This window comes from Periophthalmus magnuspinnatus, chromosome 1 (assembly GCF_009829125.3).
Source record: "Periophthalmus magnuspinnatus isolate fPerMag1 chromosome 1, fPerMag1.2.pri, whole genome shotgun sequence".
Taxonomy (NCBI): domain Eukaryota; kingdom Metazoa; phylum Chordata; class Actinopteri; order Gobiiformes; family Gobiidae; genus Periophthalmus; species Periophthalmus magnuspinnatus.
In genome coordinates this window covers 33,494,155-33,519,386 of record NC_047126.1, presented here as the reverse complement: position 1 = coordinate 33,519,386, position 25,232 = coordinate 33,494,155, and the positions used below count along the sequence as shown (strand labels likewise).

General features: G+C 43.0%; 1 protein-coding gene across 1 annotated transcript in view; it reads right to left on the bottom strand.

Annotated features, from left to right (window-relative positions):
* Window positions 1-25,232, bottom strand: part of exoc3l1 (exocyst complex component 3-like 1) — an 88,894-nt gene that overhangs the window by 46,212 nt on the left and 17,450 nt on the right. Inside the window, exons 4-8 of the mRNA XM_055227326.1 lie at window positions 21,650-21,844; window positions 5,705-5,898; window positions 3,017-3,235; window positions 365-435; window positions 178-295 (exon numbers count right to left, since the gene is read on the bottom strand). Coding sequence (XP_055083301.1) covers window positions 178-295; window positions 365-435; window positions 3,017-3,235; window positions 5,705-5,898; window positions 21,650-21,844 — 797 coding nt within the window. The remainder of the gene's footprint in view (window positions 1-177; window positions 296-364; window positions 436-3,016; window positions 3,236-5,704; window positions 5,899-21,649; window positions 21,845-25,232) is intronic.

Genomic DNA, 25,232 nt, shown 5'->3' with positions numbered 1-25,232 from the left:
ATAGAACTTATTGGCTGTCAAGATCAGCAGCCCCATGCAAAACAATACAAACCAAATGACAGTAGAAGTGCCCACAGTAACTTCTGGAATAAGGTGAATGATGGGGCTGAACAATGAAAATAATTGAGATGAGGTCAAATGCAGAGTAAAATAAATAGATAAAAATAGGTGACTTACACGCACACTGCTCACATATTTGTTCTGCAGCTCTTCCATTCCTTCCTTAGAAATGAGTGCACCCAAACTGTTGTGACTTGTCAGAGATGCGAGCTCAGGGTGACCCATCATCTCAACGCTTCAGCATCAAACAGTCTGGTTTTAGTGCTTAGTCATCAGTTTGGGTAAAGGACATGTCATACTGTACCTGGGATATGTGTGCAGCACCCAATAGAGCACAGCAAAAATCTCCCCACTTTCCAGGTCCCAACTAATTACCTATGAAGAAAATGTTTAGAATCATGCCATGTCTCGCATGTATTTATCACTAGTTTGTTAAGGACGATTGCACATGCACTCATGTTTCTGTTTTTCTCCCTTAGTAATATTGTGCCATTTGAAGCTTATCTTGTATGATGAAATACCACAATATATTCCTTTTTATATTAGGAACGTAATCTGACCACCACCAAATGAAAGATGAACTGCACGGGAATACAGTTGCTCATAATTAGTAGATGGATTGTCTTTCCTAAAACAACAACATGAACTGTTAGGAAAGACGATCCATCTTTGAACAGGAATGGGGGCCTTAGACATAATTTATCTCTTATTTCTAACTCCATCCTCAGACCTAAATCTAAACAAAGAAAAGAGCAGTGCTAGCCAGTATGGTTATAGATAAAAATGCTTTATAGATAAACAAACAAATGTGTTAGTTTCAGTGTAGTTAGCTCTACCCTTCAGACAGATATAAGGCACCACCAGCAATCGGACCAGAACTGAAGAAGCGGCTCGGACAAGCAGCAAAAGGTCTTCAATCAAGCAAAGCTTTTGTAGTTGACAACATTGTTTTCCCCTAATGTAGAGATATAATATTTGTACAAATATTTATGTTTGTGGAGTTATATCTTAATTTTTTTACTCCCTGCACCCAAACCAGGGCATTTCATGTTGTTTAATTATTCTGCATTTAACGTTGTTATTTCAACAGAGGTACTTCTCTATTTGTAAAACATTCAGTAATGTCTTACATGTTAAGCAATGTAACATAAATCTAGGTTTTGAAGTCAGACTGAAAGAAGTATTGTTTCTAGACTCCAAAAGAAAGACCTTTAAAAAAACTCTGATTTTAGTGCATTTTGCATCTTGCTTGGTCTCATTTCTTTTTCTTTTTTTTTTTTTTTTTTACTGTACTGAAAATTTCCCAAAAATATACAATTTAGTGTACTGTTACACCACTGGAAATTATGGGGTTTGATATAATCATTTGAGCGCCAAATGTTGTGATTAAAGTTTTAGCTGGTTTTACCAATATAGCTTCAAGGCCAAGGCATGACAGAGCCTTTTCTGTGATAGCACCCACACTATGGAACAATGGTCTGTAGAGCAGTTCAAGATCTGACTAAAGAAATACTTCTTCTCCCTGGCATTTAGCTCTAGCTGGGCAGGATATCTTGGCCTTTGCCTTTGTTGTATTTTGTGTAACTGTTTTTGTTGACTTTGTGTGAAGCACTTTTTGGCATCTTAAGTTGTATTTTAAATGTGCTATATAAATAAAATTTAATTGAGCTGAAGGCCAGTTCTGCTAAAATGTTTGATAAATGCTATGTGGGTCATTTGTGAACTTAAACTTAAAGGTAAATAAATTGGTGGGATACATTTCCTATCCATTCTGCAGAACCATGTCTCCCCTCTCTCTTTTCCCTTGCACTTTTACTCACTTCCACAATATCCCCAAATATACATCCATCCATTTTCTTCCGCTTTATCCGGGGCAGGGTTGAGGAGGCAGCAGTTTCAACAGGGAGGCCCAGACTTCCCTCTCCACACACTTCCTCCAGCTCTTCCAGAAGCATCCCAAAGCCAGCTGAAAGACATCATCCCTCCAGCGTGTCCTGGGTCTTCCCCGAGGCCTCCTCTTGGTGGGACGTGCCCGGAACACCTCCCTAGGGAGGCGTCCAGGAGGCATCCAGAATAGATGCCCAAGCCACCTCAATTGGCTCTTCCTCGACATGGAGGAGCAGCGGCTCTACTCCGAGCACCTCCTGTGTGACTGAGCTCCTCACCCTATCTCTAAGGGAGCACCCAGCCACCCTGCGGAGGAAACTCATTTCGACCACTTGTACCCTTGGTCTTGTCCTTTCGGTCATTACCCAAAGCTCATGGCCATAGCTGATGGTAGGAACATAGATTGACCGATAAATCGAGAGCTTTGCCTTTCAACTCAGCTCCTTCCTTCTTCATGAAAGTGGGATTGAGGAGATCTTCAAAGTATTCTTACTACCGCCCAACAATGTCCCTAGTGGAGGTCAACACCTCTCCGCCTGCACTGTAAACAGTGTTGGTGAAGCATCGCTTCCCTCCTGAGGCGCCGGACGGTTTGCCAAAATTTCTTCGAGGCCGACCGATAGTCCTCCTCCATGGCCTCCCCAAACTCCTCCCAGCCCCGAGTTTTTGCCTCTGCGACTCCACGGGCTGCGGCACGCTTGGCCTGCCGGTACTTGTTGGCTGCTTCAGGAGTCCCACAACTCAGAAGGGCTACCCCAGGCCTGGCTCCAGGATGGGGCCCCGGCTGCGCCATACCGGGTGACGTCACGATCCTTGATATATTTCTTGTCATAGGGATATTTCAGAACTGCTTCTAGTCTGACCCGTCACCTAGGACCTGCAACATAGCTACTAGGATCATTTGGGTACGCAAACTCCCCCACCACGATAAGGTGGCAGTTAAAGGGGAGCCAAATATACGGACGGATTTAAAAAAAAAATCTGAATTAGTAATTAGTATTAGTGCAGTATGGGCACTGCAATAAAGCTGAGCAAATTTTTGAGGCAACTTTGGTAGAGTTCCATTTACCTGTGCCAGATGAACATGCAAACAATGATGACTGGCCTTTAAGTAAGCAGCTGTTAAGCGGTAGTGTTCTGGCACACAGTGTTCCAGCAAGTGGCTCACTGTGGCTATATCAGTCATGATGCCATGTTGGAGGGCAGACAGATGACCAGCTAGACCAGGACCTCGGGTGTGGAGGTAGGAAACATTACGGAAGCGTGCTGAAACGGCTTCCTTCAAAACCTGCCAAATGCAAAAAACATACACCAATAAATAAGAAAGTCACTCTCAAACATTAAAGCTGACATCCATCCATGAATATATTTATTTTTTATTTTTTTCTAGTTACAAATGGTAGCTTTAAAGTTGATGTATCACACAACATCCCATCGATTTTTATGTTGCCAAAACACAAATTAACTTCAGTATAAAGCTCATATTGATCCTCAAACATGAACTCAAATATCACAGCAAAAATCATGCTCTAGCAGATTTTGTCACTCTGCAAGGCATAGTGGTAATTAGGTGAGATAGTCACTCGAATAGAAACATCTGTGCTTTTTTGCAAAACGCTATTTCCATAATTTTTACTGCTTGAAAATGTTCATTGTAGAAAATAAAATGTCAGACTACAGGTAATGATTTTTGTGTGTTTATTACAATGGTTGATTTAGCCTGCTAACATTTATTTAAAAAAAAAAACAAAAAAAAAACAAAACACACAAAACATCTCCCATAACCATTTTTGATGATGTATACTTTTCACCTTTGCCTTTTCTAATATTTAATATAACATGCATCATCACTAAGGTGAGTTGGCACCTTAACGTGTTAGTGAGCAACTGTAATAAGTAAGCATCATGGACAGCAGCCGTTAAATAGTTACAATTTCATTTAATGACAAAGAAACTCCAAAAGTGGACTCGTTGCCATTCTATGCAGCTAATTCACGTCTACCAATATCCGGCCCCCCACGAGATGATATTTACAATATCCTTTACAAATACCATCATGTGGATGCCGGAGCAAATTATTGAATATGTACTGTAGAAAATACTGTTTTATTTACATTTCTGGCCCAGTTTTAAAGAGCACTGTTACAAAACAGCTTTGCTAGAGTAAAAAAAAAGTAACACAATCAAGATTTTACATAGTCAAATTAAGTGGTTATTCATTTAGACAGCAAAAGTAGGTACAAATATAAATAAAATTAGGTTTACAGAGAAACTATTTAGATTTAAATGATAAAACTAAAGAACAAAAAGAGAGTTTAATGTGAAATCTAATTCAATTAGAAATACCCGAGAGTCAAGTGAATGGCAGTAATCTAAAATAACTAATAATACCCTGTAGTGTCTCAGTCAAGTAAATACACACAGTTAACAACAGATATATGTCCAGTAAGAGGAGTTCTGAGGTTTGAATGTAAAACTCTTAATGATTATTCGACCAAACCTTCTGTTTGAATAAATAAAAAACCAAAAAGACTTGCCTTGGATTCTTCTTCCTGTTTATTAAATTGACAAGATTCTAACAAAAAGGAGGCATACATTACATGAGACATAATATACAGATCACAGACATGAAAAGAATCGGATGAGATTTTAAATCCTATGATACTCCGAGAGCATGAGAATCCCATCACATTTTGCATAATTGTTCATGTCCCTAGTGGATCACCTAACTGCTATTACTTTCTACTGACTTTCTGGGTGACTTCATCACGTGTTGTTTCATATTAATAAAATGGGTGCCACAGGTTTGGAGGACCAGGGTGAGTCAGGCACCTATCAGATAAGCAAAGTGAAGCTAAGGCCACTAGAAATAATTGTTTTCTCTCCATTAACCCCATCTGTGTAAAGTCTAGCAAAATCTATTGTGGCAAGATCCTAGACTCTGGCAGCTCTGCTATATTTTGTTCTGAGTCGCTAATGAAAAGACTCAAAATTTCTCAATGAAGAAGAACACAGTTTGTCATATAGACCATTTTCAATGAACTTGCGGATGTGTTTACACATAATAACATGCCTATAATTGCTGACTGCATTGCAACTCTGAAGGACATGAGTTGGTGGCAACATTTTTCCAAAGTAAAAAAAAAATCCGTCTATTGAAGCTAATGTAGATCTAGTAATACGCCTACTGTTAAAACCCCTAGAGGCAATGTACAAGCCACGAAAATTGACCGATTTGGTATAAAGGCCGCTCTGGAGTGGGTAGTAAATTGCCCATTATTAACTATTAAAACCAAACTGACTGTCTACTTAATGGTACATTCACACCGGGGTGTCAAGAACGTGCTGGACGCGTCTAGTTTGATGCCTTTGCATTTGAGGGCAGACACCTCCCACACGCATCTTGGACGCTATGGACACCAGAGTGTCCATTGCAATCTGCGAATGCCTTTGGATGTTTTGTTTTCCCTGTGTCTTTGTGATTCCACATATTCTGTAGAGATGGACCAGATTATAGACAAAACAATGCAGAGGATGGGCAGAAGCCTCCCTCTGTATGCATCTAGACTGTAGAGCATAAATGAGCCTTTAGACTTTGGTCAACGTTGGAAGCATGTCACCTTATTTTTGTATGTGACCACCAAAATTTCAATTTTTATTGTTTTTTTTTTTTAAATAAATTATTTTTTTACACATGTTGTAGGACTTGTCAGAGATGCCAACATGACAAACTAGAAGAGAAAAGGTAAGCATATACCTCAAAGAAACAGGCTCTCCAAGAGCGAGGTCGGCCCGGAGGAAGTGGACGGCCACCCATCCTTCCCCTCTCCTTTAGTAGGGCCTGGTCCAAGGCCTCCTCTCTCTCCACTATCCTCACTGCTGACACAAATGGAGTGGAGTTCTGTAGGGCTAAAGTGAGAGCACTGCTAACCACAGCCCATATCTCTCTACCTGCATCAAACACAAGAGTTTAATCATTTCAATGGGAATTGTACATTTACGCTGAAGATTCTCAGAGGTGGGTAGATGAGTAATATTATCAAAGTATTATCAAAGTTGAAGTACAACAATGAGAACTCGTATGCCAGCACCTGGTGATGATGCTATTGCCCACGAGGCCTGGCCGGGGTCTGCCTGAATGGACAATCTATCTATCAATCTATGTTCCTACTCTCTGAACTTTGGGTAATGACTGAAAGGACAACATGGCAGATACAAGGGGTCAAAATGAGTTTCCTCTGCAGGATGGCTGGACGCTCCCTTAGAGAAAGGTTGAGTATCTGTTCCAGATGCCTCCGGGCATGTCCCACCGGAAAGGGGCCTCTTGGCTGCCCTGGGAAGGCCTCAGGAGACAAGAGAGCTAGAGCAAACGTGCATGGGGAGGAAAGCCTGGGCATCCCTACTTAAATTGCTCCCTCTGCAACCCAGATAAAGAAGAAGAAAATGGATGGATGGAAGAAGTACAAAGGTAGTGGTCCAAGAAATCAGTCAAGAAAGTGACTGAAAGTGACATATTTTAGTGGAAACCACCACTTACACAAGTAAGAGCAAATGTTAGAGTAACTATTTGGATGTAACATATAATAATAGGAAGGACAAAGGGATTTTACTCTTGTTTTTAGGTGGACAGTATCTGCTGTCAAGGGACTATGGATGAAAAATAGCTTTTGGCTAATTCTGGCATATTTACAGAAATGTTGATTAATATGCACTGTCCCTGAAATAAATAAATAAATAAAATGCTCAAGTAATTGCACTTAGGTAAACGTTTACTGAGTACTACCCACCTCTGAAGATACTAAATTTTAACATTACATTGTAATACAGTAGATGAGACATATATTTATAATACTAAGGGACATGTAAGTTAGATGGCAGGCTTTGTTTGAACAATGCACCTCTTGTAAGCTACAGCATATGCTCCTACTGGATTACATGTTTATGAAATTCCAAAATATAATTTGTACAGTATTTTTTGTTTTTTGTTTTGTTTTTAAAGGCAAGGACCTCCAAATTATAGATCAATTTAAATATCTTGGTTTGCCTTTAGACTCAACTTTGTCTGAAAAAAGAACTCAGTGAAATTGTTACTTTCAGTAATTTTAAACAAAGAAGATTCTCATTCAAGCCAAAGATAATCAGATGATGATCCATTCATTCCCCTTTAAAATACCTGACTCCTTTAATCCAAATATCACAATCAGACTTACATCACATGAAGGACAACAATCTAAAACCTAAAACCTACACGCAACAATCCTGAAACGGCGGTGTGCTGGTGCACACAACTTTGTAAAGCAGGGGTGTCAAACTCAAATTTACAGAGGGCCAAAAAAACTGTGACTGCGTCGGGGGCCAACCTAAATATTTATTTCAAAAATTTGAATAACATCTGCATGTTTTTTTACAAATGGTTGATTCAATTTGAGTAAGGAAACAGGTAGCAGATGCTGATGAGTGTCAACAGAAGTGGCGGGACCCACGGCAACACATTTGCAAAGCAATCTGGGATTCGTAGTACTAGAGGTACATGCGCTATCCTGCCGTGATGGCCGGCAGGCCAGCTCTAATACATATTTGATATGATTGCGGGCCTGAGTCTGACATGTCTGTTTTAGAGTTTAGAATCAATGGCATTGGATCTGACTACACCTGCACACAGTGATACATTCACTGATACAAACAATCTTCCAGCACTAAACTATGCAATTAGACATAGTACACCTGGTTACAATCAAGCCAGATATACCCGGGATGCAACATTTATTTTTAGTTTTATTTTTTTGTCTAAAGTTACTGGGAGTCAAATTTTTGGTTAAAAAGATTGAAATACAGAACTGTAATTGAATTGAACAAGTAACACTGCCAACGGAAAGATACATTTAAATATTTACTGTACATTTTATTATATGAATGTGAAATAAGAAACAGCTTAAATTAAAACTGCAGCGCCACCTATCAACTCTGGCCACTGTCACAATAGAAATGAATGTTTTTATTTTAACGTATCAGGAGATGCTGGAGAGCGATATTTAAGAAAGTAGAAGTTTAATTAACATAAAATTATGTCAAGGTCATCAAAATACACAAATGCTACAGTGGGTCTGTTTAAATCTGACAATGTTTGCGAAAGAGGGTTTTTACATTTTCAAAATAGATCCTTCATTAAGAGCACATTATGACCACACCTTAGATACATTCTTTTAACAACTCTTGATCCCAGATATGTCTTGATACTGCCTCAATATGAAGAGTGTAGGCACTATAGACATTTTTGCAAATAAATAATTTGTGTACCAAACTTCATTTCAGTTCAGAATTACATAAAGGTCAAGGACAAACTAATTTTTTCCATCTCACTATGTCTGCAGGGGGTGCTGGAGAGAAACTTTTGAAGATATACATTTAATTCAGAAATCATTATATCCAGGTCATCAAATTACACAAACGCTACATTAGGTCTGCCTAAATCCAACAATGTTTACGTAACCACTATTATACTTTTAGTTGGTTGAGCTATCGTTTATTGCAGTCAACTCATTAAGACTGTACACAGAAGACCTTGGCTGCTCATGGAGCTTGCACATGAATGGCAAAACACAGATTTTGCTGATGTAAAATGAAATGTATTGAGGTATTATTTAATTTAAAAAAGATTAATAACAAAATAAAACTTTTTTAAATAACAAAAAGGCAGTCCCTTTGTGTGAGAGTTCAGTTCATTCCTTTGTCAAAGTTGTGTGACTTTGTGTCAGAGTTCAGTTCATTCCATTCCTTTTTAAGGATTTAGTTCAGTCCCACGATGAATGAGATAGTGGAGCAGGGCCCCAAGTGAGTCGATTGATAGTTATGTGACTAAACTTAAACTGATCACTAAAATGTGCAATTTTAGTACTTCGAGAGGCTCCCTCATTCGTGATAGAATTGTATATGGTATCAACAACACCAACATGCAAGAAAGGCTACTAAGGGAAAGGACTTTGCAGGTGTGCACTTAGGCAAAGATATTGTCAGATTTCAGATTGATTGTGGAGCTACATGTAATGTGTTACCTGTTAATGTCGAGATCCCAGTCTGCCTTGTGTTTTGTGCTGTTTTCCTCCTCCCTTCTGTGTCAGAGCCTGGAGCTGGGTGGAGATTCAGGCTCCTCCCAGGCACACCGGCAACTAATTGTTAATTGAGATGTACCTGGGGAGGACAAAAGAAGCCAGAACCTGACACTCAGCACCAGATCATCTGCGTATCCACAGTGATCCCACTCAGCTCCTCTGTCTCTGACCCAGTTCTCCACGACCATTACAAATCTCACACCCTCCAACCCAGCTCACCTCTACTGGTACGGCTTACCTCGTCTCTGACCCGCTGCCCACAATCTACTCCAGGACTACTGCAAACAACCCCGCTCTCAACTCAACACATTTCAAAGCTGTAAATAAACATTGATCAACTGTTTCCTGAGTTCTGTATTTTTGGTCCCACTGTCAGTCGTTACGACAGTTAAACAGAGATGTAAAACTGGATGAGACTAATTCTGTGCAAGTGATGTACAATGGTAGCAAAGTAAAGCCACTGGGCAAATGTAAAGTGAAAGTGAGAAACCAAAAAAAATAAAACTGTACCAGTTAGAGTTTCAAGTGGCAGACAAAGATTGAAATGTACCATTGATTGGTAAAAGAGCCAGTGAGGTTATAAAACTGATAAACTGGCACTATGAAAACTTTATGGCTATTGAAAGTATTGTGACAAAAGAAGAGGACTCTAAAGGACAATGGACATTTGAGCAAATTAAGACAGATTTTACAGATGTGTTCACAGGAGAACGTTGTCTGGAAGGGGAGTATAAAATGGAAGATATGGTAAATTACCTGGTCAAGTTTTGCTCACATCTTTCAGACCAGTGTGAAGTGTTAAGTTGACACACAAAGACACAGAATGGGACTGGACAGAGCAACATAACCCTCATGTTGTCCTCGGGTCATAATGACCCGCCACTGTGTTAAAAAAATAAAAAATAAAAAAATCACTTTAATGATTATTTTTGATCTTGAAATTTTTTGACTTTTCCTATATTGACCCAAACTTTAAAAAAAGTGAATTGTTGCTTTTATTCACATTATCATACATGCTGTACAGAAAAAACGTACACAGGTCATCTTCAGGTCAAAATGACCCAACGGTGAAATTCAATTAAAATCACGGTCACAGAGTTATTTACACACCACAGAATGTGAGAATGTTTTAGTTCTGTCTCAGATCAATCAGTAGCAGATGTAAACAAGACAAGACAGGTGGCCTTCTCGTGGACAGTGCCTTTGATCTGTGGATTTCCAGAAGTTATAAAGGTGCTGCAGATGACATTACCCCGAATTCTCTCTGTGCTGAAGCGTTATAACGTCCAAAAGGCTCTAGAGCTGATTTTTCCAGATCTCCAGCAAGACAACTCTGATTCAGAGGAGGAAGTGGAGGATGTATCAGAAGAAGAGGATGGGGAGGAATTACAACCAAGAGCATGATGAATCATCTTCAGAAGAAGAAGAAAATGCTGAAGCTGAAAGAGACTTTCCTTTCAAAAAACAGCAAAATAACATGGCTCTCAGAAGCATATGACCAACATGGCAGGGAGGCAGAACAAAATGTCATAAAGATAACCCCAGGACCCACAAGATATGCCATTTCTCATGGCCATGACATAGTCTCTACGGTCTATCTGTTCATCACACCAGTAATAGGAAAAATAATTCTGGAGATGACAAATCGGAGGGTTTTCGCAAATATGGAAACAGCTGGAAAAAGATGGATGAGACTGACCTGCGGACCTACTTAGGGCTGCTCATCTTAGCAGGTGTTTAAAGGTCCCGAGGTGAGGCTGCAGCTAGTCTATGGGAAGCAAAGAGTGGAAGTGGAAGGCCAATTTTCCGAGCCACAATGCCACTCAAACACTTTCACACCTATTCAAGACTGCTACGTTTTGATAACTGTGAGTCAAGACCAGCGAGACGTGTGACAGACAAACTTGCAGCCATAAGAGAGGTCTGGGATAAGTGGGTGGAGCAGCTGCCCTACCTCTACAACCCAGGGCTTGATGTAACAGTGGATGAGCGACTGGTTCCATTTAGAGATAATTTATTTTCATATTTCTAATAAAAGTGACTTTCACTATTGAATTCTATGACTGTGTTCTGTGACTCTGATATAAATCACTGATGCTAATCTCTTCTGTCCAAAGGTTGTTGTCCTTTCCGGCAGTATATGCCCAGCAAGACAGCAAAATATGGGATCAAGTCATGGATGGCTTGTGATGCCAAATCAAGCTACGCTTGGAAGATGCAAGTCTACACCGGGAAGCCGACCAGTGGATGCGAACCAAGATGGCGCCACGTATGGTCGCCCTGGTGATTTGGTGCACTGTGTGTTTTTTGTTTTTGTGTGTTTGTCCTGTGGTCGCGTGCTTTTACACCCGTGAAGAGCTCTTATCCATCAGAACTACAAATCCAGTTTATCTAGTGCCAGTCTTTTTAGTACCTGCAGTAGATTTTGTTCACTCTTTGGCCAAAAGAGTGAGGCGCCGAAGACGAGGAAAGCGGGCAAGGGCCTTGGTGCACCCTCGGAGACGCGGCGCTCGCACGCCCTTACCTGGGATTTTCCTGTCCCAGGTAAGGGCTGCAACAAGACGGACGAACTGGCGCTGCTGATGAGGAGAAACAAGGACTTTTCTTCCTCTTGCGTCTTATGCTTCACAGAGACATGGCTCAATGATTTTAATGGATGGATGGATGGATTTTAATAAAGGAAATCTGAGCCAGGAACTGCCCAAGTACAAACAGTTTATCAAATGCCCGACAAGAGAGCAGAAGACGCTGGATCACTGTTACACAACGGTCAGTGGAGCCTACAGAGCCGTGCCCCGCGCTGCTCTAGGATCCTCTGATCACGTCATGGTTCACCTCATCCCTGCTTACAAACAACGGCTGAAACTCTCCAAACCTGCTGTAAGGCCTTCTAAGAAGTGGGGGCTGTGGAGGAGCTTCACACGTGTTTGGACACTACAGACTGAGATGTGTTCAAGGCTGCCACAGACAGTTTGGATAAGTACACAGACACTGTGACGTCATACATTCACTTCTGTGAGGACAGCATCGTCCCATCATGCACCAGGGTGACTTTTAACAACAATAAACCCTGGTTCACACCCAGACTGAGACATCTGAGGAGGGAAAAGGAGATGGCTTTCAAGGCAGAAGATCGTGAAGGCTACAGGCGTTGCAAGTATGCGTTTAGCAAAGAGGTGGAGAAGGCTACAGCAAAGTACAATACACGTCTGGAGCAGCATTTCTCCACCAACGACTCTGCTTCTGTCTGGAGAGGGCTTAGGCAAATCACCAACTACAGGCCCAAAGCCCCTCCCGCCGTGGACAACAAACAACTAGCAGAAAAGTTAAGCAGCTTTTATGAAAGGTTTGAAGTTTCACACCCCTACCCCTCTTCCCTCACCATCAATGACATTACCTCCAAACCCACCTTGGACCCCCCCTACTCCCCCACTGCCCTCACAGTTTTGGAGCAGGACGTGACTAAGCTTTTCAGGAAGCAGAATCCCCATAAGGCCGCGGGCCCAGATGGTGTCTCTCCTTCCACCCTTAGACACTGTGCTGAGGAACTGGCTCCTGTCTTCACGGACATTTTTAACACCTCCCTGGAGTCATGTCACGTCACAGACTGCTTCAAGCTGTCCACCATCGTGCCGGTCCCCAAGAAGCCCAGGACTCACTGGACTTAATGACTACAGACCTGTGGCGCTGACGTCCGTAGTCATGAAGTCATTTGAGTGCCTGGTCCTGCACCACCTCAAGTCCTTCAACTCCCCCCTCCTGGACTCTCTGCAGTTTGCCTACAGAGCCAATCGTTCTGTAGACGATGCCATTAACCTGGCCCTTCACTTTATCCTCCAGCATCTGGACTCCACGAGAACCTACACCAGGATCCTGTTTGTGGACTTCAGCTCTGCGTTCAACACCATCCTCCCTGCTCTACTCCAGGACAAGCTCGCTCAGGTCAACGTGCCTGACTCCACTTGCAGGTGGATCACTGACTTCCTGACGGACAGGAGGCAGCGCGTACGGCTGGGGAAGAATGTCTCGGACACTCGGACTATCAGCACAGGAACTCCACAGGGCTGTGTACTTTCTCCCCTGCTCTTCTCCCTGTACACCAACTGCTGCACCTCCAGCCACGACTCTGTCAAACTAGTTAAGTTTGCGGATAACACCACCCTCATTGGACTCATCTCGGACGGCGGTGAGTCTGACTACAGGAGGGAAGTGGACCAGCTGGTGTCCTGGTGCAGCAGCAACAACCTGGAGCTTAACACCCAGAAGACAGTGGAAATGATTGTGGACTTCAGGAAAGTCACAGCCCCCCTGCCTCCCCTCACCCTGACGGACTCCCCCATCACCACTGTAGTGTAGAAAAGTTTCATCAGTACACCTATGGTTGTAAAGTCACTCTCCAATCTGACCATAAGCCATTAGAGACCATAGTTAGGAAACCACTGATGAGGTTGATGTGTTTTTTATTATAAAAAGTACACTTCAACACAGCCATGCTCAAACTTTGGGGGCCAAATTTTCTAGCCCTCAGACCAATTTTTCTTGGCCCTCAAGCTTCTAGGTGAATTGGCCCATATTACTTTAAAGAGTACTTTTACTGTTCATTTCTGAAAGTCAACTTTTTTGTGTCCCATTGAGGATGTAAGCATGAATAAAGGTCTAGTGGTTCAGTCTAACTTGTCATAATAAAGTAGATTTATTCACTGTATTTGCAACCAGTCTATTGCCCTCAATTAGCCCTTAGCTTTTGTCTGTGTTTTTATATGTGGCCCTTAATGAGAAAAGTTTGGATACAAACATTATACAGTTCACCAGTGGCATCAATAATTGATGGATTCAAAATATATATTCAAGTTATGTTATGTTATCTCACTGTTCATTTTAAAGGTACTGTAGGTACTGTAATGTAACTGTAGGTAATATAATCATTATATTCATTTCAACTATGTAAACTATGTAATCTGCACTAATGTTTGTTCTTGAGTCTTGCAGAAAATGCCTTTTGAAAGTTGCAGGATCCCACGGGAAGAAGGTCACTCTGAAACCCTGAAACAGAAACATCTTGGGAATGACCTTTAGAAATGCAAAAACAAAATATATTTCTCTGTGAATTTCATCATATGTTTTTACACTGCTTGCAAAGTATGTAAAGTATGTCCCCCAACCCTTGAGAACGCATATGTAACTAGGGTCCCTAACTAAATAAAAGGAGGAGAAAGACGGTCGAGACTTCAGAAAGGAGTGTGGTTGTAAACTGAAGGTTTTGCCTCCCCACTCTTTCTCCTCAAAATTGAGACAAAATAATCTCTCTTGTCTTCTCTTCTCTTTTGAACTGTAATATAGGTTAAAAAGGTGAACCTATCAATAATCATCAACAGAATCACCTCTTCAAGCTGAATCTCCATCAAGGAACCAGACAGGGATGCCCACTCTCTCCCTCACTCTTTGCCATCTTTACTTGCTGCATCAATAAGACAAAATAGCAATATATTTGCTATTACCATCAATAAAGCTCGGTCACACGGGAGGAGCTCGGAGTAGAGCCGCTGCTCCTACACGTTGAGAGGAACCAGCTGGAGGATGTGTCCGGGGTGAGGGAAGTCTGGGAGTCCCTGCTTAGACTGCTGCCCCCGCGACCCGGCCCCGGATAAGCGGAAGAAAATGGATGGATGGATGGACAATGATCCCTGCAACGCCCTCTGACAACTGGTTTAAAACACTCAACATATCTGTTAGTCAATTTTATTAGAAAAACAAAAAACCCAGAATTGCGTAAACAACATTACAAAATGCTAAAAAACTTGGCGGTCTCGAGGCACCAAATTTCTTTCATTACTTTCTTGTCACACAACTACAGTTTTTACATGTATGGATTACGCAACAAGACTACAAAAAACCTTGGCTAGAAATTGAACAAAACATATGCAACACAACCTCAATCCAAGATCTCCCCTTTCTTCCTGTCATGAGGCATGTGTCTCTGCTCCTGTTCTGCCTACCTGTGTGCTTTCCCCCCTCCCTCACCTGCCTGAACCTGGAGCTGGGGGGAACTCTCGGCTCCTCCCGCGTGCACCTGTGTCCCATCAGGGTAATCATCACCACCTGCCGTGGATAAGAGGAGCTGGGAGAAGACACTCGGAGCCAGATCGTCCGCATGTCAACGTGACTATTCTTGCTCCGTTTTTTGCATTCTTGTTACTTACCTGTTTTGATGCTAATTGGAGTTTGCTGCCTCCCAGGTTCCAGTTGGTTTCTCGAGACGAGCCCCCGGACTTAAAGTCACTCATTTCCCTGGCTAACCGGATTGACAACCGGCTACAGACGCGCCGGAGGGAGAGATGCCGGTCGCCGGCCCCGCGGGAGGCACGTGTATCCCTGCTGCCCCCGGAGGAGCCGATGCAGCTGGACCGGACCCGCATTTCCGCTGAGGAACACCACCGACGTCGCCAACTGGCGGGGGAGTGTCTCTACTGCGGGGAATGGGGACATTTTATTGCAGTCTGTCCGGTTCGGCCAAAAGGGGGTGCCCACCTGTAGTACTGGGAATACTGGTGGGTCAGCCTCACATCCCGGAAAAGAACAATAGACTCTTGTTGAATGCAACTCTTGTGCCTTCACTCAGAGACCTTACTTGTTTCAGCTCTCGTTGATTCCGGGGCCGAGGAGGACTTTATGGACAAAGGGCTGGCGGAGCAGTTTGGGATTAGGCTTGAGACCCTGGAACAGCCCCTCAACGCCCGTGCCCTAGATGGACGTTTCCTCGCCCACGTTACCCAAATCACTGAACCTGTTACTCTCGTCCTATCAGGGAATCATCGTGAGGTTCGCTGTTTCCACGTCCTCTCCACCCCTTCGTCGCCATTGGTCCTGGGTTACCCGTGGTTACGGATGCACAATTGGGTTTTTGACTGGGCCCGGGGTAAGGTGTCTGGCTGGAGTCCCACTTGTCACGCCCAGTGCCTGCAGTCCGCCTTGGTGCCCGGGGGGGAGTCAGCTCTAATTCCGGCCCTGCCTTGGACGTCCTGAATCTCTCAGCTGTCCCCGTGGAGTATCATGACCTCCAAGAGGCGTTTAGTAAAAGTAGGGCGCTCTCGTTGCCACCTCACCGCCCCTATGATTGTGCTATTGACCTCCTGCCGGGTGCCCCCTTACCATCTAGCCGTTTATATAATTTATCCAGACCTGAATGCGAGACAATGTAGGAGTATATCAGAGATTCCCTGGCTGCCGGTATCATTCACCCGTCCTCCTCCCCAGTGGGCGCAGGATTCTTCTTTGTCGCGAAAAAGGACAAGTTGTTGCGCCCCTGCATTGACTATAGGGGGCTGAACAATATATTACAATTGAGAACAAGTACCCACTTCCCCTCCTGGACTCCGCCTTCACGCCCCTTCATGGGGCCACCATTTTTTCAAAACTCGACTTACGGAATGCGTACCACTTGGTGCGCATAAGAGAGGGAGATGAGTGGAAAACTGCTTTTAAGACCCCCCTCGGCCACTTCCAGTATTTAGTGATGCCCTTCGGCCTGACCAACACCCCTGCAGTTTTTCAGGCTCTCATTAACGATGTGCTCCGGGATTTTCTTAATCGGTTTGTCTTCGTGTATCTTGATGACATTCGAATCTTTTCCAAATCTCTGCAGGAACATCAACATCATGTCCGCCAGGTCCTCAAGCGCCTGCTAGAGAATAAACTGTACATCAAAGCAGAAAAATGTGAATTGCATGCAGAGGAAGTGAGCTTTTTGGGTTTCATCATGGAGCGGGGCCAGATGAAAGCCGACCCGGAGAAGATCCAAGCCATCACTAAATGGCCTGTTCCTGCCAACCGCAAGCAGCTCCAAAGGTTCATCGGCTTCACCAATTTTTATAGACAGTTCATCTGTGACTTCAGTCGAGTCCTCTCACCCCTCACTAAATTGACCTCACCCGCTTTACCATTCGCCTGGTCCCCAGAAGCTCAGTCCGCCTTTGCCAAGCACCTGTTTACCTCCGCCCCCATCCTTCACCAACCCGGCCCGTCCCGCCAATTTATTGTCGAGGTGGATGCGTCAGGCACTGGGGTGGGGACCGTTCTGTCCCAGAGGTTTGACCCCCACAATCGCCTTTTTCCCTGCGCCTTTTTCTCTCGCCGCCTGTCCCCAGCTGAAGCAAATTATGATGTGGGGGATCGGGAGCTCCTCGCGGTTAAGCTGGCACTGGAGGGGTGTCACCACTGGCTCAAGGGGGCGGAACTTCCATTTTTAGTTTGGACGGATCATAAGAACCTCGCGTACATCCAGCCCATTGGTCCCTGTTTTTTAGCCGATTTAGTTTCACTCTCACTTAACGCCCCAGGTCCCGGAACATCAAGCCCAACGCTCTCTCTTGGCAGTTCACTCAAGGGGAGAGTTCCACAGCCTCCGAGTCCATCCTCCCCTCCACCTGTGTCGTGGCGGCCGTCCACTGGGAGGTTGAAGACGTGGTCCGGGCGGCCCAAACCGATGACCCCGACCCAGGTAACAGCCCACCTGGTAAACTGTACCTGACTCTGTCTGTTCCCAGGTTCTCGAGTGGGCCCACTGTTCTAAGTTCGCCTGTCATCCCGGTGCCAATCGGTCACTCTCCCTGCTGAGGCAGCATTTCTGGTGGCCCACCATGGACAAGGATACCCGAGCCTACACGGCAGCCTGCCAGGTATGTGCCCGGGCTAAGGCCTCTCACTCACCACCTTCTGGACTTCTTCTGCCCCTCCCAGTTCCTAGGTGGCCTTGGTCCCACGTGGCAGTGGACTTCGTTACCGGCCTTCCTCCGTCCCAGGGGAACACAGTGATCCTTATGGTGGTAGATCGCTTTTCCCACTTCATCGCCTTACCTAAGCTCCCTACGGCCAAGGAGACTGCCGACCAACTTACCTGCCAGGTCTTCCGCCTCCATGGGATACCTATGGACATTGTTTCCGACCGTGGAACTTAGTTCACCTCGCAGGTGTGGCGGGCCTTTTGTGAGGGTCTGGGGGCTACGGTCAGTCTCACCTCTGGTTTCCATCCCCAATCGAATGGGCAGACCAAGCGGGCAAACCAGGACCTAGAGGTGTCCCTCCGGTGCATGGTTTCTGCCAATCCCACGACCTGGAGCTCCTTCCTACCCTGGGTCGAATATGCCCACAATTCGCTGGTGAGTTCGTCCACAGGTGTATCCCCGTTCCAGGCCTCCCTCGGGTATCAGCCCCCACTATTCCCAGCTGAGGAGAAGGATCTGGAGGTTCCCTCTGTCCAACATCATCTTCAGCGCTGCCGCAGGGTGTGGAGGAAGACTAGGTCCGTGCTCCTCCGAGCAGGGAGGCGTATCAAGGCGGCCGATTCTTAGGCCCGTTCAAAGTCACGAAAATCGTCAACCCGTCCGCCGTACAGCTACAACTACCACCGTCTCTCCACATCCACCCGACCTTCCATGTCTCCCAAGTCAAACCCGTCCACACCAGCGACCTGTTTTTTCATTATAACACAATCAGCACTACCCTGACATCCTGGTGGAAAACCCTCAGAATCACCAAATCTGCACATAACTTTTCCAAATATACGCCACTACGGCAAAATCCTGATTTTTTGATTCACAACAACCCAACTCATAACTCTCAATGGCAACAAAAAGGAATAACTCAGCTACAACACCTGTTTGAACACAATACATTAATGTCTTTCAATGAATTACAGCAGAAGTACAAGATTGGGAAAGAGCAATTTCTACAAAATCACCAAATCAAACACCTCATCAAAAAAAAGGTAAAGTTAGATATCAACATATTACAACCCCCTACATTTGTTGAAGAAATCATTAATATCACCAACACAAAGAAAATCATCTCCAAATCTATGATATGTGATTTAAAGCAGTTCTGGGAACACTCTGACACTACCTTATACAAAATGGGAATGGGACTTAAATTTCACTTCCAACCCTGACTTTTGGAGTAAAATATGCTCTAACATCTTCTCCATGATACATATATATATATACAAATATCAATATACAACTTCAACAATACAAAACTATCCATAGATATCACTATACTCAAAACAGACTTCATAAAATGGGCTTGATAGAAACAGCAATCTGCACACAATGTAATCAAGATACCACAGCCGACTACATGCACGCCACATGGGACTGTCCATCAGTATATTCATTCTGGATCACTGTCACCAACACCCTCACCGATATTATGGGCTGCAGAATTCCACCATCCCCAGCACTATGTCTGCTAGGGGATCTTAGACAAAGCTCTATTCCTGTCAACTATATAAATCCCCTGCTCACATGCCTGTCTTTAGCTAAAATAATTATATTTCAAAACTGGAAATCAAAACAACATGTCACATCTCACATTGGACAAACACAATTATAGAACACATCTCCACAGAAAGAATAACTGTGATAAAGAACAACAGTCAACCCTACTTCGTCAAAATGTGGAATGTTTTTCTCTCATACTTTAACTTAAAATAATAATTATCAATATTATATTCATCACCCCTATACTTTTCTCCCCTCCCTTTTTTTTTCTCTGTAATAGTACATTTTATTATTATCCATAGCAGTTCCCCTTCTCCCTTCTCCCTCAATTATAATTTCAATTTTAATTTCAGTTGCTGATGATGCTGCTGATATTGAAGGTATTGATACCACAAAAGCAGATACTGCTCAAACATGCACACACACACACGCACACAAATATTATTAGCTTGAGTATAGGGCAGGAAAAAAATGATGTGGGGAAGGTTACCCAATTATTCATTCAAAGAAGAAGGGAAAAAGGAAGAATGGGAGAGAAACTGAATGTTAAAACTAGTTATAACTTCATAACTAATAACTATACTTACTCATTTTACCTGCTCAATTATAAAACATGAACATGAACAGCTCATTGTAAGTCCCCAGCCCACCCGCTCAACCCACCCAAAGGTCGGGTTATTGTTTTATTCCTGTTTCTTGCCTTGTGCTTTGTACCATGTTGGTTTATCATTCTCTTGTCTGTATCTTTGTCTTCTTTGCATGTTTCTATCTCTTGATAAGTCCTGTTATGTTTTGTACTGTATTGTTTTTTTGTGTAAAAAGAAAAAAAAGTTTGGACACCCCTGCTTTAACATCTCACATTTAGGACATCTCCTCGAACAGTTTTCATTGTAAACACTTCAAATTTGGTCAAAACACACAAAACCCATGTGTGATTAAAGATAATCAATTATATTTTGAAAATAGCTTTTGGTGAGGTCATGGTGAATTTTCAACAGAATTGCAATATTTACAAAATTTACAAAAAAATATTTCTCTTTCACATATTTTTGTTAGGAAAATGCCAATACAGTGATATGCAAGCTAAAAGCAAAGATATGCAAATCTCAGAAAATGGCTCTTTAGTGCCCTCTTGAAAATTTATTTTCAAACATTTATTTCAGATAATCTATTTGTCATGGACTTGTGAAAAAAATCACAGGGGCCTCATTTGTGATGACACACAATGTGTAAAGTTCACATGACTTTAGCTTTTATTGTTTAGGAGAAAAATAATGCAATGTAAGTGGGAACTAAAGACAGGATCTTTGCGGTGGACCCCGCGGTTGCAACAGATGGTGAGGGCCTTTACCACCAGGTGTGGCTTTAGTTATCATTATTATTAATATGAGCAAATCAGGGAAGAACACTGATCAGGTAAGGGTAACCCTAGGTGGCAGGGGTTACATTTGTAAAAGTTACAGGGATTTTTATCCTTTCAAAATAGCCACTTTGTTAAGAGCTCATTATGACTCTGGTTCTTGGGGGGCTGTACAGGGATTGGTCATTTATTAATGAATGAATACTGTACACTCTGGGCTTCTTGGTCTCTTTTTCCCATGTGGTTTTTAGACTGCAAATGGCAAATAAACTGAACTCACCTGTTTGTCTCTGGTACCAGAAGCACTTGTCCTCACTTCTTTCAGAGTGAAAGAGTATAAAAAAAAAAAACTCTTTCATTCACACACCTTCTCCCTTCACCACTTGACCATTTTACTTACTTGGGACCAAAGTATTTTGTCTTCAGAGAAAAAAAGGAACACTGTGGAGGCATGGTCATTTTGACACTGCTAAAGCTGTAAACGGCTGAAGTATGTCACCTAACCTTGTTCCTTTTCTTTCTTTTAAGAAGAGTTAAGTCTGCTGGTGTCTTGGTGCAGTGAATGACATTTTTTGCCTTATCACGTGTGAGAAACTATAAGAACAAATGTGAAAGGTGTGAAAGTCACCTACAGCTTATCAAAAATATAGTAACAGGTCTAATACCAAAATTTGGAGACAAATAAAATGGTGGTGAATCTTTCAAAGAGTGGGCAAACAACCTACATTTATTTAGGTTCCCAAGCACTTAGCAAAATAGTGGTCTTGTTAACAGCTATACAAACATAGACAATACTACACTTCAGACAGCCATAGAATTGTGAGAATACCCAATCTCTGTTCTGGGAGTACTGGGATGGAGGACTTGCCTTTTGTAAATGTCATGTGTGTGCGGTGCATGACTGCAGCTATGTATAATGATCAGCTCACTCTAGGTCAAGGACAAAAGAGTAGACCAACCTAAGGCATCCACAAGCTGCCCTACTCCGCAGAAATATTTAGCTACCAGCTCTTCATCCTCAGCACTTCTGATTTTCCAACGGAGCTGCCATAAGATGTCATCCTGCCAGCGCTCCAGTTCCATCAAACGGGCATGAGCCTCCAGAAGCCTGCGAGACTCCACCAAGCGCTCCGTCTCCAATACCATACTATGCACTAACAAAAAGGAACATGTGTCAGACTAAAGATTATATATATATATATATATATATATATATATATATATATATATATATATATATATATATATATATATATATATATATATATATATATATGCACACACACAGTAAAACAGAAGATTACAGAACTCACTCAAGGGAATAGCACTTTTAGTTTTAATTAAGTTATGAGTGTTCCATAAATGAGGGGAATAGAATCTAAAAACAGTTTTCTCTTGCCTAATGTGAATGTGTGTGAATGTGTGTTATAACTATGGTCAGTCTCCTGTGATAAGTCACATGGTAATGATGGGAATTTAACTCAATCAGAGAAGTGAGATACTGTGGAGGTTTTTGACAGTAATCATCACCACGATCCAAGAACTGTGGATTATATTAGTTTTTTGCTATTTTCCTTCCTAAGTTCTTTGTAAGTTCTTTTTCTTTGTTGTCATCCTAATGAACTGTTTACACCTCCCGTTGATTCTTTTTTTTTTTTTTTTCTTTACGGAGGGTCACACAACAAGTAGTTTCTTGTTTGCTCTAGCTTGCACATGTAACAGCACCACAAACTTGGAATTACTAGATATCTTTTTGCATTGCTGAGGTCAGCCTTATTAAAAACATATTATTTTTTTTTAATAAGGGGGGGTATTTTACTTTGATAGGATATCAAGTGATAACATATTACATATTGTGCTCATCATGTTACCTTTTATTGTTTAAAAAAAGTTATATTTCTCGAAAACAATGTATTAACATGTTTGATAAGTTTCACTTATGTTTTTGACGCTCTGAGTCCCCCTTTCTTTTGCTCAACACAATAAGTCACTCCCCCTTGACAGTACAACACAATTAGCATGAATCCCGCTATTGAAACTACTGCACATCACATTAGGGCCATGTCTCAATTCGCCAAAGGCCAAATGCTGCCACCTTGCTGAAATGAAACACGCATACACCACGGACCGTACTTTCACTGCTGTCTTTGTGCTTTCGTTAAGCACGTTATTTTTAATTATTTATTATTTAATAGAAGAAGAGTCAAGGTGTCGTCGTCACAGCCGTTTACTTCTGTTTAGTTTGAATGGACTAAGGAATTAATCTTTCCCTTTGAATATCAATAAGCAAATATAGTTGTAGTCCAGTTGTAGCTACTTAATAACTTTAACAAAATATACATTCTTAAAAAGTAATAACAGAGACAGAGGAAGCCAATATAATTTTTCTATAAACCAGAGAACACTTATTAGTCATGCAAAAAGTGTGATATTGCAGTTTAACCCATTCGGTATTTGGGCCAGGTTTAATTTGATCTGTGGCTAAACTACTTTTATACCAGTAGAGGACACTATTTACATTGATTCATTGTTCACTTTATCTGTGTGGACCTCATTAAACCCTTCTGACTTTATGTTTCAGTCTATTGGTGCTGTTTGACACGTACACTAGAAACAAGCATTCTTACATTATTCTTATTACTGCAATAATAAGTTCTAATGATAATAATGTATTTTTCTTATTATTGTCTAGGAATAACTGCACATTCAACCAGCCCCGAAGAAAGTACTGCAAAATAAAACCAGTGTGCCAGTGTTGGAAAGGTTTTTAATCATCAAACACACAGCCTGTACCTCTTTATTCAGATTTAACTGTTTCATGTCGCACTGTTGTAAGTGATGTAAACCAGTACAATCATTTGAACGTGTTTTGGGCAGTGCACTCCATTTTCTTCCCTTTTCTGCATAGGTGCGGTGCATGATGGGATATAGCATTGTACCAAGTGTGCACGGATGCACGCCTCGATTAAGGCCAATCTCCGTGGAAACGCAGGGCATATTTGTCAGGCACATTCGTCGGGTGCATTTAAATGGGACAGCCCTTGTCGCGCCAGAAGTTACGTAAGTGCCCTTCGATGCACACTTTGAACAGTGCATCTAAGGGCATTTTGGTGAATTGAGACACGACCTAGGTTTGTCAAGTTGCAGGTGTAGTGAGGTTGTCTGTTTTCCCCTGCTGCCCTTGAAAGCACTCCTGTGGATTCCACCCTTGATCCCGCCTTCCTCGTTAGAGACTATTTAAGCCACTTGCTCCCAATATGGCACTCTCTCTGCTGCTGCTGCACTGTCTGCTGCTATGCCTTGCCTTTTTGTGTTGAGGAAGGAAAGAGGTAGTGATGGGTAAATGAGACCGGTAAATGAAACCGGTGATGGTAGTGATTGTAGTGATGGGTAAATGAGAACTCGTGAAGCGTTTCTGCACATTCCCCAAACTGTATTGATACTGTACCGGTGAAGTGTTGCTGTGCTCTATACTGACACCTGTTGGATCTTAAGGTGCACATTATCGCAGACAACTTAGTTGAGACTCGCAGACTGATTCAATGACATAGTCATACTTGTGTACAGAATATGATTTAAGCTATTGTATTTCCTATGGTACTATCTTATGTGAAAATTAAAGTGAAAGTGTTGTGAATGTAATTTACTTTAATTAATTAATTTAAAATGTCACTAACTCTTTTATTTTTTTAATTCAAAAAAAGAAGTTGTTCTAATCTTTGGCATTCAGTCGATTGCGTTTTTTGACGCTATTTCTCTAACTTTTGAAAATACACGCTCACGGCACAGATGAACCGCCACCTTAACATAGTGGAGGGGTTTGAGCACCCGAATGATCCTGGGAGCTATGTTGTCAGGGGCTCCATGCCCCTGGTAGGGTCACCCATGGCAAACAGGTCTGACTAAGAGCGGTTCAGAAGCCCCCATGAAGAGTAATCCAACAAGGCCAGTTACGTTGCCCAGACTGGCGTTACCGGGGCCCCACCCTGGAGCCAGGCCTGGGGTGGGTGCTCGGCAGCGAGCGCCTGGTGGCCGGGCCTTTCCCCATGGGGCCCGGCCGGGCCCAGCCCGAAGGAACAACGTGGGGCCGTCCTCCCGTGGACCCACCACCTGCGAGAGGAGCCATGAGGGGCGGGTGCTGAGAGATCTGGGCGGCAGTAAAAGGCGGGGACCTCGACGACCGGATCTCCGGGCATGGAGACTAGCTCTGGGGAAATGGAATGTCACCTCACTGGGGGGGAAGGAGCCTGAGCTTGTGCGGGAGGTTGAGTGTTACCGGCTAGATATAGTCGGCCTCACCTCCACGCACAGCTTGGGCTCTGGAACCCAACTCCTTGAGAGGGGTTGGACTCTCCATTTCTCTGGTGTTGTCCGCGGGGAACGGCGGCGAGCTGGTGTGGGCTTGCTCATTGCCCCACAGCTCAGCCGCCACGTGTTGGAGTTCACCCCGGTGAATGAGAGGGTCGCGTCCCTGCGCCTTCGGGTCGGGGACAGGTCTCTCACTGTTGTATCGGACTACGGGCCAAACAGCAGTGTGGAGTA